General features: G+C 41.2%; 1 protein-coding gene across 12 annotated transcripts in view; it reads left to right on the forward strand.

Annotated features, from left to right (window-relative positions):
* The first annotated feature begins 376 nt into the window (after positions 1–376).
* The window catches only part of ENAH (ENAH actin regulator), a 108,673-nt gene continuing 91,295 nt past the window's right edge, over positions 377–17,754 (forward strand). For 6 of the 12 annotated variants that reach the window (XM_084791347.1, XM_084791337.1, XM_084791348.1 and 3 more), the window contains exon 1: positions 5,556–5,705. In XM_084791347.1, coding sequence (XP_084647473.1) covers positions 5,641–5,705 — 65 coding nt within the window. In that variant the 5' untranslated portion in view covers positions 5,556–5,640. Of the gene's footprint in view, positions 755–851; positions 1,102–5,554; positions 5,706–17,754 lie in introns of those variants that run through there. The other 6 variants (XM_084791336.1, XM_084791344.1, XM_084791342.1 and 3 more) reach the window with 3 other exon arrangements.

Raw genomic sequence — 17,754 nt, forward strand, 5'->3', positions numbered from 1 at the left:
GATGCTTGCCCGCGCGCCCGGGTCCCCTTCGCGATCGCGCCGGGCTAGTCACGCCTCTCCGCGGTCCGCTCCTCACCGCAGCCTCCGGGCAGCGGGAGGGCCGCGGAAGGAGAGCGAGGTCAAGGGCAGAGCGGGCGCCTAGCCCCCTCCGACCGCACGGGGGGCGCGGAGCCGGGTGGGCGGCAACAAAGGGCCGCCGCCCCGCAGCCCCCTCGTGCGCACCGCCCCTCGCCCCGGGAGGGAGGGGGAGGGGAGCGGGCGACGCGGGAGCGGCGGGGGCGGCGGGAGGAGGGCGGCGCCTGCGTGCTCCTCCGCCGCCCCGCCCCCGGCGCCCCGCGGCGAGCCCGGCTCTCCTCCCGCGGCTGCAGCAGCTGCCGGTTCCTCACGGCCTCGGCGGCGGCGACGGCGCGCTCGGAGCGGCCTGTGGAGCGGCGGGCGAGCGGACGGACGGACGGGCGCGCGGTCCCCGCGGCTCGCGTCTGAGGCGGCGGACGAGGCTCGGCGGGGAGGAGGCGGCGGCCGCCGGGGATCCGCTCGGCGCCTCGGCCCCCGCGCCCCCTCCTCAGCCCGTGGTCGCTCGCGCTCGGCGGGCCGGCGCCTCGCCTCTGCGCGCGGAGATGGTGTAGCCCGGCCGCCGGAGCCGGAGCCGCCTCTGCTCGCGCGTCCTCGCGGCGTCCGCCTCCCTGCCTGAGGAGAGACCCTCTGCTCGGCGTCTCCCGCGCCGGGGAAGCCTCGGCGCCGCCGGCACCATGAGGTGAGGGGCGCGCGGGCCGCCAGCCATTGTGCCGCGGCGCCGCGACCGCTCTGCGCGGACCCGCCTGCCCCCGGCCCGCGGCGCCGGCTCTCCTCGCTCTTCCTCGCTCCCTTTTGTCCCTTCGGGTTTTTCTCCTCCACTCCCCTGCCCAGCTTCTCTGATTTGGAGGGAGGGGGTCCTTCCGTGCACCCTCAGATGCTCTTCTTTCACCCAGGATTTCCCTTCCTCAATTTAATTTGCCTGCTCCCTCCCTCCCTCCCCCAGCCTCGGCTAGCGAAACCCAGGAGATGGGGAGGGGCTCGAGAATCGTAGCGTGCTTGTTGCCGAGAAACAGGTATTTTCCGTACGTATGTAAAAATCCCCTGTACTTTGAGTACAAAGCTCTAGTGTTTAATTTTTTTAAAAAGGGTTGGGGGTGGGGAGAGAGGAAAGTTTGAAGGGGTTGAAATCTCTGCGGGGAATAAGTGCCTCTGGTAAGGGGTAAGCCGAGGAGCAAGCGGAGAAAAGGTGAAATTTCTCGATGGTGGGGGAAGGGAGAGAATTTACTAGGTTTCCTCTGGCGGGGGACAGTGTAAGGCTGGGATAAGTTGTTTGAGGTTTGTAAGCCCGGGCGGGGGAGGGTTCTGTTCGGAAAGCCCTTCTCTCCCGTTCTGTAGCAGGCTGTGTTGCATTGCAGCAGAGGCCGCCGCTTTTTTTTTTTCCCAACCTTTCTCTGTAATCAATACAACAATTATTTTTTTTTCAGCCCCAAAGGAAAGAATTGGATGTACCGTCGTGAAATGCTTTTCTGATTGATACGGTGAAACATATGGTGTGATATTTTTCATTTTTGTTTCTCCAATTGTATAGGAGAATAAACCAATGATGTGGTGTGTCATTCATTGGAGAACATCCCCCCTCCTCCTGCCCCCCCCCCCCAGCCTTTTCCTAAGATTGTTTTGTGTCCATAGCCTCCTGCTTTTAGATTGGTACAAGACTTAGTGAGAAACGGGACTTCGTAGACTGGAGGCTGATCCATTTTGCCTTATCATCCTCAAAGGCCTCCCCTTCTAGGTTAAACAATTGCAGACGAAGTAAAACACTATTTCTTTCTTCCGAGATAGTCTTTCAGTTCATTTGGATTTGAATCTCCTTTGTGTTAAAGATTAATGGCCAGCCGTTGCCAAGACCTTTATAATGTAATGCAACGAGATTTGGATGATATAATCTACAAATTCCTTCTCTTTTGGCCTGAAAATGTCAATTGGAATTTTTACCCCTTATTTTAAATAAGTTGCGTTTTAAACTTTAGTTTTTGTTCTCCGCACGCCCTACACACACCCAAATCAGGGTTAAGCACAGGGCTCCACTTTTGAGTGTATTTTGTGTGTTCTGTTCACTTAAGCTTGCTCTGAATTTTTCCGATTCCAAGTGGCAGGTCTTTAATTTATGTTAGTGTTAGACTTCTGCTTACCGCTGAGTGACCTCTTTTCCTTAGTGACTTCACACAAGCTATTTAAAATGTTTAAAAAGTAATTATGGCATAGAAACAAAGATTAATCTTTGTAAAATGCAGACGGAGAAACTTCGCTTATATTTTTTGTGTGCTTTGTTCTCAAGCTACTAGTGGCCTTGAACATTCAGGAACTGTTAACAAGATACATGACTGTTCTGTCAGGTAATAGTGCATACTGTTGATTTCTACTTTAGTGACAGTGCTATAGAGGGCTTGCAGAACAAGTTAATAGTTTTTTTTTTCAGATTTGCAATACTTTTCTTAACATTAAAAGTAGAAAATAAAGCAGGGCATTTAACATTCGATCAAAGCTATCGGAGAGATTATGAACAGAATATACTAAAGTTTGAAGTATTTGGTAAAACATAAATACCATGCATTGTCTCTGGTAAATTTATGTCTGGGCTAGTTTTTAGTAAAATGTACTTCTGGTTTTTAAAGCTGCTTTCTTGCCATTTTTCTCACCGTAGAGATAGAGAAATCACACTGCAGTTTGGGTCTGAGAAGTTTTGTTTGAGCAGGCTACAGTAATTCTTTGTAGGCTGATTTTGAATAATTTAAGAGCAGAAAAGAGGACCAGCTAGTTTTTCACTTTGAAGGGCTTCAGCTTGTTTGGTAGGTAGCTGGTGTGTGCAGCCTGGGCTGGAGCAGTTACTTAGCTGTGAGGGTAGGGTGGCTTGGTATGAGGTAATCTCCCAAGCGGTAGGAACTAAATGTTAACCTTTTAGTGGAATGGGTTTTTTGTTTATTTGGTTGTTTATTTTTGTTATGTAAAAGATTTGGTATTTCAAAGGCCACCCAGAAATAGGACTATTTGGTAGGAATTTCTATTAAGTTGGTCAGAACACCGAAGAAATAAGTATCTTACAGAATTGAGGGTTTGTGGTAAGAGATCTCAGATGGCTTAATTTTAGGAACAGCATGGTTTTTTGTTTGTTTTGTCAAACAGTGTACTCTTAATAGAAGCGAACTAAATATTTTACATCCCTGAAAGCTATAAGACACGTTCCACATGTAAAATGTTGTATATAGATTTATTACATTTTGATTAGAGGTGGGCAGTAAAAAAAAATGGTTTAGTATTTATAAAGGACAGTGGAAGAGTTGGGGTGGGGGGAGGAAAGCCATATAATAAACCAGCATTTGTTTAGCATGTTGAGTTTTTGGTTCTTTTCTGTTCTTTGTGATTAATTCCAGTTATGGAATTGTATCTTTTAAAAAACAGTTGATTACTCAAAAGTTTATCTTTTACTCTTTTAACAGAAGAGCCTATTAAAATAGTTCGCTATAGTCTGATCTCTAGGAGAAGCTCAGAAAATTTTGGAATGACGTTTTTTGTGCCATATTTTATGGTTGGGGCAACTGTAGCACTAAATACTTAGACTTTCTCATGTTTAAAAAAAAAAAGCATAGTGGGGTTATGAGGATTTGACCAAAGCTACTTACTGTCTTGAGTTACCTTGAGCTAAGCATATAATTTCATTGATACATGCAATATTTGATATTATATACAAAAATCATTGATTATATATATACACATGCATATATATAGTTGTTTGCTTTTTGAGACAGGGTCTCCTGTATTCTGTGCAGTTGTATAAATGAGGATGACCTTAATTCTGATTCTAGATCACAGGCTCATGACGGCATGCACAGCTTGATGTGTATTGGGAGGTCTTCCTAGGGCTTGCTACATATTAGACAAGCATTCTGCCAACTGAACGCATCTGTGTCCCAGTACATAGCTGGGTGATTCTTTACTGGGTTGTGAGGATCAAATACAGAAGGCGCTTTGTGTGCCTCCCTTGCTTTGGGATTAAAAACTTAACTTATTTTAGCCTAGTTGTAAAAAACTTTAGGACAATTTGCCCCACTCTTGACCTTACTTAAGGATGTCAAATAGGTTACATTTTGCTAATGTAGTCTAGTAGGTAGTGGCTGACATGCAGATAAGGGCAATGATACATTTTTGGAGATTGATGAGGAAGAATGCCATGTACTAGTAGTGTTTGCTTGAGGCATGGGCCCAGATAGTGGTTCTAGAAGTGCTACGTATCAAACTCTTTTATGCCCAGCCTTATTGGTTAGGTGAGGAAAAAAAATTTTTTTTTTCTTTAGCTTTCTTCCTGTGTATATGTTTAGTCTTTGAAACTTTTTATGGTTTGCTACCTTGATTTACAGTAATGATAAATTTAATACACATTTGAGAGAGGTACAGCCAAGGGACAGGTTATCTGAACTGTCTTGTTTATTGAGCATATTGATAAAAGAGATAGTCCTATTGTTTCATAGGATTGTGGTATCAAGATAGATATATCCAGGAGAGATGCTAATAGTAGTCTCCACACCCATGGCTTCCCGCTTACACTTGCAGCTGTTGGATATATGACTCTTCCACAGATACTTATAGTAGGGGCTACATATTCAGGGTCCCTTCTCTTCCCCCCCCCACCCCCCTCACCCCCTTTTGAGACAAGGTTTCTTTGTGTAACTTAACCTGGCTGTCCTGGAAACTCACTCTGTAAACCAGCCTGGCTTCAAACTCAAGAGATCCACACACCTCTGCCTCTGCTTCTGCCTCCTGAATGCTGGGATTAAAGGCTTGGGCCACCACTGCTGAGCCATCTTCAGATTTTGAACGTCAATTTATAGTTATTAAGTGAATAAACCTCAAGTATGCGTGTGGATAAGTAGGTAAATTTTATTTCACTTTATATAGTGTTCAGGGTTTTGGGTATTTTGTTAATCCATTTGGAATAAGCAAAGTAGTTTGGCAGGCGCTATTTGGATAGTAAAGAAATTATATTAGTTGCTTTAGTAGTTTATCCTACTTAATTACTTTAGAGCAGGGGTGATTGTGTAACTTTCAAAATACCTAATCTTTATTGTAAGAGTAAAGAAGTATTTGGAAAAGGATGCGTCAGTTTTATGTAGTTGTTGGGTAGTAAATAAATACTTAAAACCCATATGCGTCCCCCTTCTTTGAAATTAGTGGGTAGAATTGAGGGAAAGAAAAGTTTAAAAGATGATCTGAGTTGAGGTCCCACAGGAGATACCTCTAAATATAAGCTTGAAAATTTAGCTTTATGGAAAAACACAGCCCCTAAATTGTCTTTTCCCTCACTTAAGCTCTGAAGTCATACAACTAGCCCAGCGTTGTACATTTCCAAATTCATGTTACCAGTGAAATATTTGGCTAGTACTGTTTGTATCCCAGTGTGTTTGACTTTGGTATTCTTTTAGAATCTTACGTACTAACAGTAACAGTCACAGTTTTGGAGTGTCTGTAACATTCTAGAACTGTGCTGGGTATAGCCCTGGTAGGTTGTAATAGAGTGTTTGCAGATACAGGTATCAATAGTTACTTCAACAGCAGCATCACTAGTACAAGATGGACGTAGAGTTTGCGTCTTACTCCTTACCAAAGCTCAGAAGTACCTCGGGCCTCCGCCTCAGGTTTGTCTCTCTCCAGGGCTCTTTGGATGGTATTTCCTTGACTACATTGTAAAATACTAGATTAATAGATAAGAATATTCTTGTTTTTAGCGTCTGACCTGAAACCCAAATAAATTTGAGCAACAGACTCATGTATCTCTCTTGGTTTAGCTTGTTTCCGAACTACTGCTCACTTTTCTCTTTTTTCAGTGCTTGAGATTCCAGTTTGATAGTTCAGATATTCACGACAGAAGAATTCTTTTCTCAAATCTGGAGAGTGGGAGTTCAGGGCCAGTGGGGTCTGCTGAGGGCTCCTCTTTGTTGTCACTTGTTGAGGTAGGAGTGGTATTAGGAATGGCTAGAGACATTTCTTCTTCCTTACAGAGTCATGAGCTTCATTGGCTTAGAGCTCATGTAACTGGGCTCACCCCCTGAAAGCCCCATCTCCCAATGCGGCTACGTGCTGGGCTCGGACTTCCACAGTGTAAAGTGGGAGGACACGGTTCAGTCTGTATAGCAGAACGTACTTGCGTGATGGTGAGGGGAAAGGTGATCTGTGCAATGTTTCTACTAATCCTAGATAGGCCTTTTTAAAACCAACTGTAAAGGAAAGCACGTGTGTGGGAACTGATACACTTCAGTCGCTTAGGATTTTTAGAAATTTTTTTTCAGTTGGGAAGCTTCTATATCGGAATTATAACTTAGCGTACAACGAGCCTACAGAGTGTGGAACTCTGTGTGTGTGTGTGATGTACACAAGTATTGAGTGAATAATATGGTATAAAAATGGCCTGGTATAAAGACGACTGATTTTGAAGTCAACTATGGATTCAAATTCTAGTTTTGACATTTACTTATTTATTTTTTAAGTAGTTTGTAAAGTATTTTGTTTCGTTTAGATTTAAAATTTTTCTGTAAAGTTGTAATAATTTCTGCCTTGCAAAGTTGTTGGGAAAATTAAATAAGGCTCTGGCATAACACTAGGCACACAGAAAGAAAGAATAAATCCTCTCTTTCTATGAAAGTTTATGTTAAGAATTCTATGTAAAATGTTGAGCTGCTTTAGAAAAGTTTAGAAGTTCCTCAGAAATTTAAATTTAGAATTATCATATGACCCAGTAATTTCACTAGTAGAGACCTAAGAAACAAAAACATGTCTGCCTACAAGCTTGTACACAGGTATTCATAGCATCATTATTCAAATCAAGAGTGAAAATGTATCTGATTGCCCTTAAGTTGAATAAATGATCAATGTGGCATACCCTTAAAATTAAGTAATAACTTAACCATCAAGAATAATGAATTATTGGTGCATTACACTGTGTAGATGGCAACATGTTAAGAGACAGAAACTAGATCCAAAAGGCCACACATACTAAGTGATTCTATTAGTGTGTCAGTGCTTATCAGGAGTGAGGGAGAAATGGGGAGTCTGGCATATGTTGTGGACATGAAAACAATGTTGAATTGGTGATGAAACTGTGTGTGTATATATAAAAGGTGAATTTTATAGTGTTTGAGTTGTAGCTCAACCTCTACCCACAGGCCTTAGATATCTGTATCTGTTTTAATAGAGTAGATAGTACCAAAAGAGACTCTATCTGTGTCTCACATTTACCCCTGACACTTTTATTACTATGGATCCACATTGACACCTTCATGTTTTCTTAAAGGAGGGAGACTGAAAACACAACACTGGGTTGTCCTTTTGGGGGAGCCAGCTGTGCCAGCTATGCTTACATTGAAACCTTGACAGCGATGCCTTTGAGAAGCCTGGGCAAGTTTAGAATCTAATATTACTGCTAAATGAACAGTAGTTAGTTTCCTTGTTATAAATAAAAATGGCAGGCAGGCAAGACATGCTGCAGGTCTACAGGTGCCTTGCCACCCAGCCTGATGGCCTGAGTTTGGTCCTGGGACCCTCCTGATGGAAGAGAGAACAACCTGTGCAGGTTGCGTGCTCTGGCCACCTTTTGTGTCTGTGGCACACACCTCACCCCCAGAGTAAATTTAAGTTCTAAAAGCAACAAATAAGAATGTGATGAAGCGTATCTATAGGCTCTTTTGAGAAGTGTTTTGTCTGAGTGGTGTTTTCCTTGAGTCTGTTTACAGTACTCTCGGATACCAGTGAGAGTTTGGTCTTCCGGGAATAAGATGCCGTGATGACATTTTCAGACGAACTGAGTACTTTTCCAGTGGTAAAGGCCTGCTGGAAAACCTGCCCTTGATAGTAATGATGATGTGAATTCAAATGACTACCCTCTACTGTGCTTTAGAGGGTCTCTTTCTGTCCTTTTCGGTATCTGTGTCATATTATTAGGGAAGAAACTTTAGAAAAAGAACCCTAGAACATAAGTTTAAAAAAAAAAAATGAATAGTCTTAGGTCAAATCTCAAAGGAGTCCAAATTGCTCATTTTACAGTTCAGTGAAGAGCTGGGCTCCTGTGAATGTTTTATAATTACTTTTTATATTGGTTAGATGTTTGTTTTGTTCTGCAACCCTGAGATGTCATTACCCCCATCCCCCATATTTTCACCTTCTGCTATGCTTTAAGCAAAATTGTAACTATTTAACTTTTTCCTTTTCTTTTTTTGGTTTTTCAAGACTGGCTTTCTCTGTATATCCCTGGCTGTCCTGGAACTTGCTCTGTAGACCAGGCTGGCCTCAAACTCTTGCCTGCCTGCCTCTGCCTCTTGAAAGCTGGATTTAAAGGTGTATACCACCATACCCAGCTTGAGCTTTTTAATCTTTTAATGCTTTAAGATTTATGCATCTTAAACGTTCATTTAAAATATTTCTTCATAATAATTGTTTAATAATTGTATTACTTTTAGAAAGTAAACAAATTACTATTGTTCAAATAAATGATGGTTTTTCTGAATTTGTTCCCCTTCATTATAAAAATGATACAGATCTTGCACATTTTTTGTTGTGTTTGTTTGTTTTTCGAGACAAAGTTTCTCTGGATAGCCTTGGCTGTCCTGGACTTTGTAGACCAGCCTGGCCTCGAATTCACAGAGATCCACCTGCCTCTGCCTCCCATGCTGGGATTAAAGGCTTGTGCTACCACCGCCCAGCTGCACATATTTTTTTTTTAAGATTTTATTTATTTTATGTATGAGTCCTCTAATTGCATGTACACCTGCATGCCAGAAGAGGGCATTAGAAGGTATAGATGTTGTGAGCCACCATGTGGTTGCTGGGAATTGAACTCAGAATCTCTGGAAGAGCAGACAGTGCTCTTAAGTGCTGAGCCATCTCTCTAGCCCTTTGCACATATTTTTAGAAGTACAAAAACATTAAGCATTCAGATCCAAGCTAAACAGGATTATGTGTTTGTGTTTATGTGTGATGTAGTTGCTAATGTCTGTACACCTTGTGTGTGTTCACATGTGGAGGTTAGAAGTCAATTCCTGTGTCTTACTCTGTTTTCTTTTCTTTCTTTCTTTCTTTCCTTCTTTTTATTTATTTATTTATTTATTTATTTATTTATTTTTTGAGCCAGGGCCTCTCACAGAACCAGAAATCCATCTGTTTGGCTTGCTCTGCTTTCCCAGCCCCAAGACTAGATGGAGTGCTGTTAGTAGACTTTTAAGTGGATATAGCAGGCCCTTTAACGACTGAGCCCTCTCACTAGCTTGAACTATATTAGTACTTTCATGTATAGCTTTCTAGGCTTTTTGTAATACATTCACAGTTGTAAATGCTTTTGTATAGAAGTAAAGGTTGGATTATTTAAACCTGGGAAGGTGGCCAGATGGTGGTAGCACACACCTTTAATCCCAGCAGTTGGGAGGCAGAGGTAGAGGCAGAGGCAGGCGGATCTCTGAGGCGAGCTTGGTCTACAGAGTGAGTTCCAGGATAGCCAGGGCTACACAGAGAAACCCTGTTTTAGAATTTAAAAAAAAGGAATAGGGGAGAGAGGGGGCTCAACAAATAAAGGTGCTTTCTGCCAAGGCTTATAACTTGAGTTCAATTCTTAGGACTCATATGGTAGAAGGAGAGAGCTAAGCAATAAGAGTTGTCTTCTGACCTCTACATGTCCTCAGTGGCATATGTGCACGTGCATATGCATACACACACACACACACACACACACACACACACACACACACACACGAGTAGTTCTTTGCACATAACCATTGTCATTAAATATAGATCTTTATAATTTTTAAGTGACTGTCTAGTATTCCATTGCCTTGGGTGGATGGATCATATCTACATAACCACTTAGAGATGCCTTTAAGATTTGTTCTAATACTTTTGTTGTTGTTGTTTTGTTTGTTTTGGTTTTGGTTTTTGGTTTTTCGAGACGGTCTCTCTATGTTAGCCTTGGCTGTCCTGGACTCTCTTTGTAGATCAGGCTGGCCTTGAACTCACAGCGATCCACCTGCCTCTGCCTCCCTAGTGCTGGGATTAAAGGCATGCGCCACCACACCTGGCTCTAATATTTTTTTCCTGAGCCCATGCCCACCTCCTTTGGTTCTCGGAACCAAACCTAGCATTTTGCTGTTGAATTTTTGTGCTTGCTAGGCGAACACTCTAACATTGAGCTAAATTCCCAACTCTGTTGTGTGAGGTAGCACATGCCTCCAGTTCCAGTGCTTAGGAGATGGATTGAGACCATTGGTTACATGAGATTCAGTCTTCAGAAATAAACACACTGCAGTGAACATACCTAGAAGCATGTCTTTGTGTTTATATATGATAACATTTTTGGATAAAGTTATAGAAAGATGGTCAGGAAACTACATCTCTCTCTCTCTCTCTCTCTCTCTCTCTCTCTCTCTCTCTCTCTCTCTCCCTCCCTCTCTCTCCCTCTCTCTGTCTCTGTCTCTCTGTCTCTTGTCTTTTGAGGTAGGGTCTGATGTAGCTCAGCCTGGCCTGGGACTCTTAAAGCCTTGTTTGTGTCTCTGTGTCTGAGGTTCTGGGTTTACAGACAAGCCCAGCTTCTTTATCTTCCCTCAACCCAGCTGACATCTTCTCGTGCTCACCTCTATTTATGGCTGGCAGCTTTACCCTGTGCAGATCTGCTGACTCGGCTGAACAGTTGTCCCCCGCGTTCCACACTTGATTCTAAGGACCGTAATGTGAGACTAGATGTTGTTGCTCCCGTCCTAATGCCTTCAGCCAGCATTTTAGAATAAAACTCTACAATCAAAATTATTAAGGTCTCTTGTGGTTTGACTCTGTAGTCCCAGTTCCCAATGAAGGCCTCTGCAAGAGTACAGGGAACATTTGAGAGACTGTTAAGTGAAGCAATTCCAGACGAAAAGGAATTGCCAGGTTTTGGTATACACTATATGATTAGTTCTTTAGTTAAAGTTCCAGTTTCCTTGTATTCTGGACAGCTCAGCATAATCAGTTTTCCTACAGTGATTCGTATATTTTAAGGACAGTAGTCATTTATAGTGTGTATCTATTGTATCTGTTAACTGCTACTCTTTCAACAGACCACCTCAGAATTTAATATAAGTGTATTGGTTTGCTGAGTAGTAAGTCTGGTCTCACTAAGATTGACTTAGCTGGTGTTTTAGTTTCATCTCTGTTGCTGTGTTAAACACTTTAACCAAAAGCAATTTATGGGAGGGAAAGGGTTATTTCAGTTTATAAATTACAGTTTAGCATTAAGAACTCGGGCAGGGGAAAAAAAAAAACATGGAGAAGTGCTTTCTGTCTCTCACTGTTTCAGGCTTCTGATTAGCTCGCTTTCTTATACAGCCCAAGATCACTTGCCCAAGGAATGGTGCCACCCACAGTGGGCTGTGCTGTCCTCCCTCAATTAACAGCAAGGCAATCCTCCACAGTCCAGTTTGATCTAATCTCAGTTGAGGCGTCCTTCTCAGGTAGCTCTGGGCTGTGTTGGGTTGACAGTTAAAGCTGACTAGGATAGCTTATCTCATTAGGTTGGCCTGCCTACCTGCTTTTCTCTCTCACCCCACCATTCCATCTCTGAGATAGTAACATCCTTAATTCCAGTACACATACCCAGCCTCTCCTTGCAGCTTGTTTGCTTATATTTCGTTGGTTGTAGGAAATCATGTGTTTAAGCCTTGGGAGGAGACCATGCTAGATCATATGAGGTGTTAACTTGTTGGACACCATCAGGTAGAATCTTCTACATGTCTTCTGAGTTTGATGTGTATCTTTTAATTTTCTTGGTTTCAGAAGTTTTTAAGTTAACTGTCCAGTTTACCAGTAGTCCATCTTTACAGTTTCTTTGTTCTGCTTTTTGTAACCTAAAATTACATTCAGAGTTGCCTTTTTTTTTTTTCTGTTACTTTTATGGTTTCATTTGTACCTAAACATTTGAAATTAATTTTGGAGTAGGTGAGAGGTTCATATCTAGCTATCAACTATGACTTACAACTTTTAATTGACTAATCCTTTCCTATAGACTTGAAATACCATATTTCTTGTGTATGAGTTTCCACAAATACTTAATTCTGTTTTTGGATTTACTGGCTGTCTTTAGCTCCTTGCCATTTTTTGTTCTCGTTCGTCTGTGGTGGCACCAGCTCGGGCATGCGTCAGGTGTTCTGCCATGGTATTCGTCTCACTGTTGAGCCATTCCAACTTTACAGTGCTTCTCGATCGGAGAGAAGGAAGATATTCTTTAGTCTCCAAGTTTTGATTTGGTTTTCTGTTCTGTTTGCAAGTTAGCTTTAAATAATTTTGTCAAACCTAGTAAAAATGAAATAACACTTTTTAGCGTTCAAATCTGTTGTGGTTTTTCATTAGAATTACATGAAACTTGCAGGATTAGTGTGGTTGGAAGAGTATATTGGCACTATAATTCCATGTCTTCTGTTTCTCTCTTTTGACTCTGTATGTCATCTTACTTACTTTCTATTTTAAAGTGTCACATAGCATATTAAAAAGTTATTTTTTGAGGCAGATTCTTGCTGTTAAGCACAAGGCTGGTATGGAACTTAACCTTGTAGCCATGCTGGCCTCAAACCTGTAAACCTTCTGCCTGAGCTTCCACAGTGCTGAGATTACAGGAGTGTGTTTTTTACAAGCCCAGATTACTTGTTTACAGTTTTGGTTTTTTGGAGATAGTCTCATAAATAGCCCAGGCTGATGAAGCTCAGGTTGGCCTTGAGGTAGAGACCATTCTCCTTTGGCCTCCAGAGTGCTGGGACTGTCAGTGTTGTGTCTTGTTTAACTTTATATGATTTTGTTTTGTACTTGTATTTTAAAGCATACATCTTGTGTTGGGGGGAAAAATTCTTTTGTTAATTAATACCAGTGTTAGGGCTTATATTCTCATTCTCTTAGAGTTTTAAAAAATAGTTTCAAAATGTTATGAGGTACTCGCCACCTGAAAACTTCACTGTGTAAATTCAGTTGATACTGTTTTAGCAGCTAAAAGCTAAGGACTTTGCTGTGCTTTTGTCGGTGAGGAAATGGAGACAGAGACAGCTAAATTTTCTCAAGGCCACTTAACCAGTACACAGTGGAACTGTTATTTTTTTCTCTGTCTGGAGCTTTGGGTTTTTTACTAGTAAGTTCTTGGGGCTCTCTGTAATTGTTAACTTTTACTGATCTATAATTTGATGTTTGGGTAAATAATTTTGTCTTGCTATTTCATATACAAGGAGGGGTCTTTATTTTCTCCAAATAATTGGTCTAAGAGCAAGGCCATGTAGAATGAATTAGCCTAGAACATTTCCTAGATAACAGTGCAAAGCAGAGATGGGGAGAAAAGGTTTTATTTGGATTTAATCTTGAAAAATGAAACAAAATTATGAAAGCCTTGATATGGTTGTAACTATGTTATATTGTTAGATTGCAAGAATAACGAATCAAGTATTGGGTGCTTTAATATTTTTACATATTTTTTCTGACAAAGTTGCAAAGAATCAACAATCCTTCATTTTCATGATATAGTGAACCTTTCTAATATGATAAACCCATTTTTTTGCTAAAAATACTTAAGACTTAGTTTTCCTAAGGACTTTATTTTGCTTTGTTTTTTAGATTCATTTGTTATACTGCCTTCGTATATAGTCAGTCATCTTACAATAATCAGATCTTTCTTTCCACCTTCTTGTAATCAAATCTTTGCTAGTTGTCTCCAGTTATGAACTGAGCATGTCATGTAACTAAAGTGTTAAATGAACAATAAGAGTGTTTTGTGACACACTTAAGAGTCTTAAGTCTGAAGGGTCTGAAATTCAAGGCCTGGGCTTTATAGCAGGCTCCATGCCAGCCCAAGGCACATATTGAAGCCTTGTATGTTCAAAAGAAAACAACAAAAAACAAAAACAAAAAAACCAAACAAGCCATTAAAAAGAGAAAGAAAAAATATTATTTCATATAATTGGAAGTCCAGAGGTAGAGTACATTCATTGAGCACACAGCGGAGAGTGCTCATTGACTCCTGAGGACCCAGGCCTCTTGTCATCTGTGGGGCCCACCTTGTTTTTACCTTGACAGCATGTAGGTTATGGGATTTCCATGCCTCACATTTAGACGAGGTAAGTCTTGGAGGAAGTAGAGCTGTGTTTTAATTTGTTCCTAGTTAAACCCTTTAAGGCAGCGGTGCTAACTGCTTTAAGGTATAAGATAGTTAACTGCTGAAGTGATGGGTGAATGTACGGTCTAGTGAGTATGCCCACGTACCTAGGAAGCTGCCAGCCATGTTGGGATATAGAATGTGCTTTATATTCCTTCGGGTCTCTTGCCAGGCACTATCCTTAGTTTCATTTTGTCAGTGGCTTTGCATTAATTAGAAATAGTTTTTATTATTTTCAGTGACCATAAAAGATTGTATCTTTGTAAGGTCCGCACTTTTACTCTGTAGAATGATTTGCTTTGTGTGGTTTGTAATAGAAATGCCTGTTGTGATGGAGACATTGACTTGGCGGAGATGAAATGGTGGAGTCTCTTCAGACCTTGGGAGGTATATTAAGACCCTGTGTCTGCTCTGTCCTCTCTTCACAAACACGTTTTGGAGTCATTTCTTGTATTGCTCTATCATGCCTATCTAGTCGGTCATCCTACACAGGCCTTCTGCTGCTCTTAGAATTAAAAGACCAAATTTTCTCTATCATGGCCTAAGTCTTACATGATTGGTGATTCCGTGATTCCAAAGTTAGTAGAGTAGCCCGATAAGATAAATCCTAAAGTGACTTACTAATAAAGACGTGCTTGGAAATCACCCATTCCCTAACCCTGAGCTTAGGGAGGGATGAGGTGTCCACCTGTTTGCAAGAGCTGTAAAGAAAAACACTGGATTCTATGAGGATGTCTTATGTATTTGTGGTTGATTTCCTTCTAAATAGTGCCAGTCATGAATGACATTTAAATTCCCTGTAGTTTTTATACCCCTTAGTTATAATGGATTGCCAGTGTTACTTCGTTTTCATCTTAAAATTTTTTTGGTTTTGGAGCCGAGGATTGAACCCAGTACCCTGCCTAGCACGCCCTTGCTATTTTTGATTGTCAAATCATAGTTATATTACATTTGTAGAGTGTGGTGAGATGTTTAGTTAACTATCGCCTTGCGTGATGTATTTTTGTGATAGTATATTTGAGGTGGACTGTTTTGAAATATATGGAGTTATTGGCTCGTCAACCTGCTGTGCAGTAGATCTCATGCCACTGTTACTTTGTATTGCCTCAATAAAGTGCATTTTGTTCTGCTTTAAGGGAATTGCTTTTGAATGCCATCTTTTAACTTTATATATTCTTCTAATATGGAAGTTTTCTAAGATTTTTCATCTTGGGGTGCAGGTAGTAAGGTTTAACGGGACCACATCTGTGAAGGATAGTAAGATGGCTCTGTAGGTAAAGGTGGTTGCTGCCAAACCTGATGACCTGTGTTCAACCCCCAGAACACACATGGTAAAAGAAGAGAACTTCAAGTTTTTACAAGAGTGTCCTAGTGCTGGTGGGTGCTCACAAAACAAATCCACATTTTTAAAAGTAACAATATTGTCTCTGAGACTGTGATTATCCCAAACCTCAATTTCTTTTTTCCATAAATTAGGATTAATAATTAACTGCCATATTCTTGAGACTTACCATAATAAGCTTAGAAGATTGCTATATTTAGAATCCTCATTCGCATGTATGTACATACGTACATATGTATGTATGATTGTAGGTCTAAAATGTGTAAGGCAGAACGGTAGGCTGAGAACACAAGAGCTGGTGTTGAGTGCTGGGGTGTTGCTCAGTAACAGAATATGTTTAGCACATGCAAAACCTGGATTCAACCCTAGCACCAGAGGGTGTTAGGAAAAGGAAAAAGTTAATTTTGAATCTTTGTGTCTAGACCCAGTATGATAGACAGATGGGGTGCCTGTGTTCTTTTCGTTCTCTAGCTTCTGGTCTTTGCTCGCATTCCTTCACTTGTAGATGAAGAACTTTACTCCCTGCTTCGCTGATCATATGACTTGTCTGTCCTACGAGCCTCTCTGTTAGCATGACACACGCACCCCATTTGTTTGAGGCAGGGCCTCACTATACATACGCAGCCCAGGCTTCCTGCCTCAGCTTCCCAAGCACTAATGTTGCAAGTGTGTGCCGTCATCCATGCCCAGTGATACCTTTTCCTTTTATAATAATTCCAACCAGATTGGGTTAAGGGTCCAGCATGGTGTCCCTTCTGCAGTGACCCTGTTACTAAATAAGATGAGATAATTCATCTAGCCCTAGCCTGAGTTTCCCTTTTGGGAATGTATAACAACTTTGATCTCATTCATCTCTCACTTTGGGTAGACAAGCTGTCTCAATGACAGATATAGAAGGAAACTGGTGTATGTGTCTAAAAAAATACGTGTAAGAATCAGGATAAAGCTACTAGTGCTAATAAATGCAGAGTTGTAGGGTCTGAGATCACACACACCACAGTTTGGTTTCTGTGCAAGAGCAATGAACTCTCCAAAAAAGAAATTACGAAAAGCAGTTTCATTTGCTTAAATAAAATACCAAAGAGTAAATTTAATCAAGGAGTTGAAATATGTGTCCTGAAAACTGAGAATTTTTCTGGAGGAAATAAGAGATCTAAATAAATGAAAACAGTTACTGTTTAGAGGGCATTGATACCCCAAGTGATACATTTGGATACAAGTCCCTATCAAAATCCTAATGACATTCTTTGAAAAGGAAAAAAAAAAGCCTATCCAATATTTTCAGTGGAATTTTAAGGGACCCAAAATAACCTTTAAAAACGAAATTAGAAGATCTATAAGCCCAGTTTCAAAACTACTAAAATGGGCTGGTAAGGTCACTCAGTTGGTCAAGACATTTACTAACAAGACGAACCTGAGTTCAATTTCCAATTCCTATGTGGTAGAAGAGAATTGACTCCTGCAAGTTCTGATGTTCACGCATACACCTGTATACAAACATATGTACGTATGTACATACATACTAAATATAGTATTTTTTTGAAATTTTACTGAAATGCCACAGTGATAAAACCCTGCCAGTACTGGAATAAAGATAGCCTTATAGATGGATGAACTGAAGAGCGTCTAAAAATAAACTCTCAGATACATAGGTCAGTCTGTTTTCAACAAGAATGAAAAGCCTCCTTCCTGGGTGTGTCAGCATAGACCTGTAATTCCAATGCTGGGGAGGATGAGGCAGGAGGTTTGCTGCTAGTTTGAAGCCAGCTTGAGCTACAGAGTAAGACCGTCCTACCTTAACCCACCACCTCTCCCCCAAAAGAGCTCAAGAAAGGAAAGAATGGTTATAACATCATTCAGCAGGCAAAGAGTCTCTTTTAAACAAGTGATGCTGAGAAATAATTCCAAGGTCTTCTTAAAGATTTTAGTGCTTTTTCACAGTTTCTCTTTCTCTCTCTCTCTCTCCCTGTCCGTCCCCCCTTCCCCCCCTCTACACACGCGCGCGCACACACACACACACACACACACACACACACGCATGCACGCACGCGCATTACTGAATCTTGATACTAGACATCTGGGCTAAATGAGACCTGAAAATAGAAGCAAACACAAATATGCTTTTGATTTTTAATATTAGTGTAATGTAAACAGCAAAACTCTTCCAAAGAGAGTTAGTTTTATTGTTTACTGCAAATATTTTAAT

Source organism: Acomys minous (assembly GCF_964271855.1).
Source record: "Acomys minous genome assembly, chromosome: 1".
Taxonomy (NCBI): domain Eukaryota; kingdom Metazoa; phylum Chordata; class Mammalia; order Rodentia; family Muridae; genus Acomys; species Acomys minous.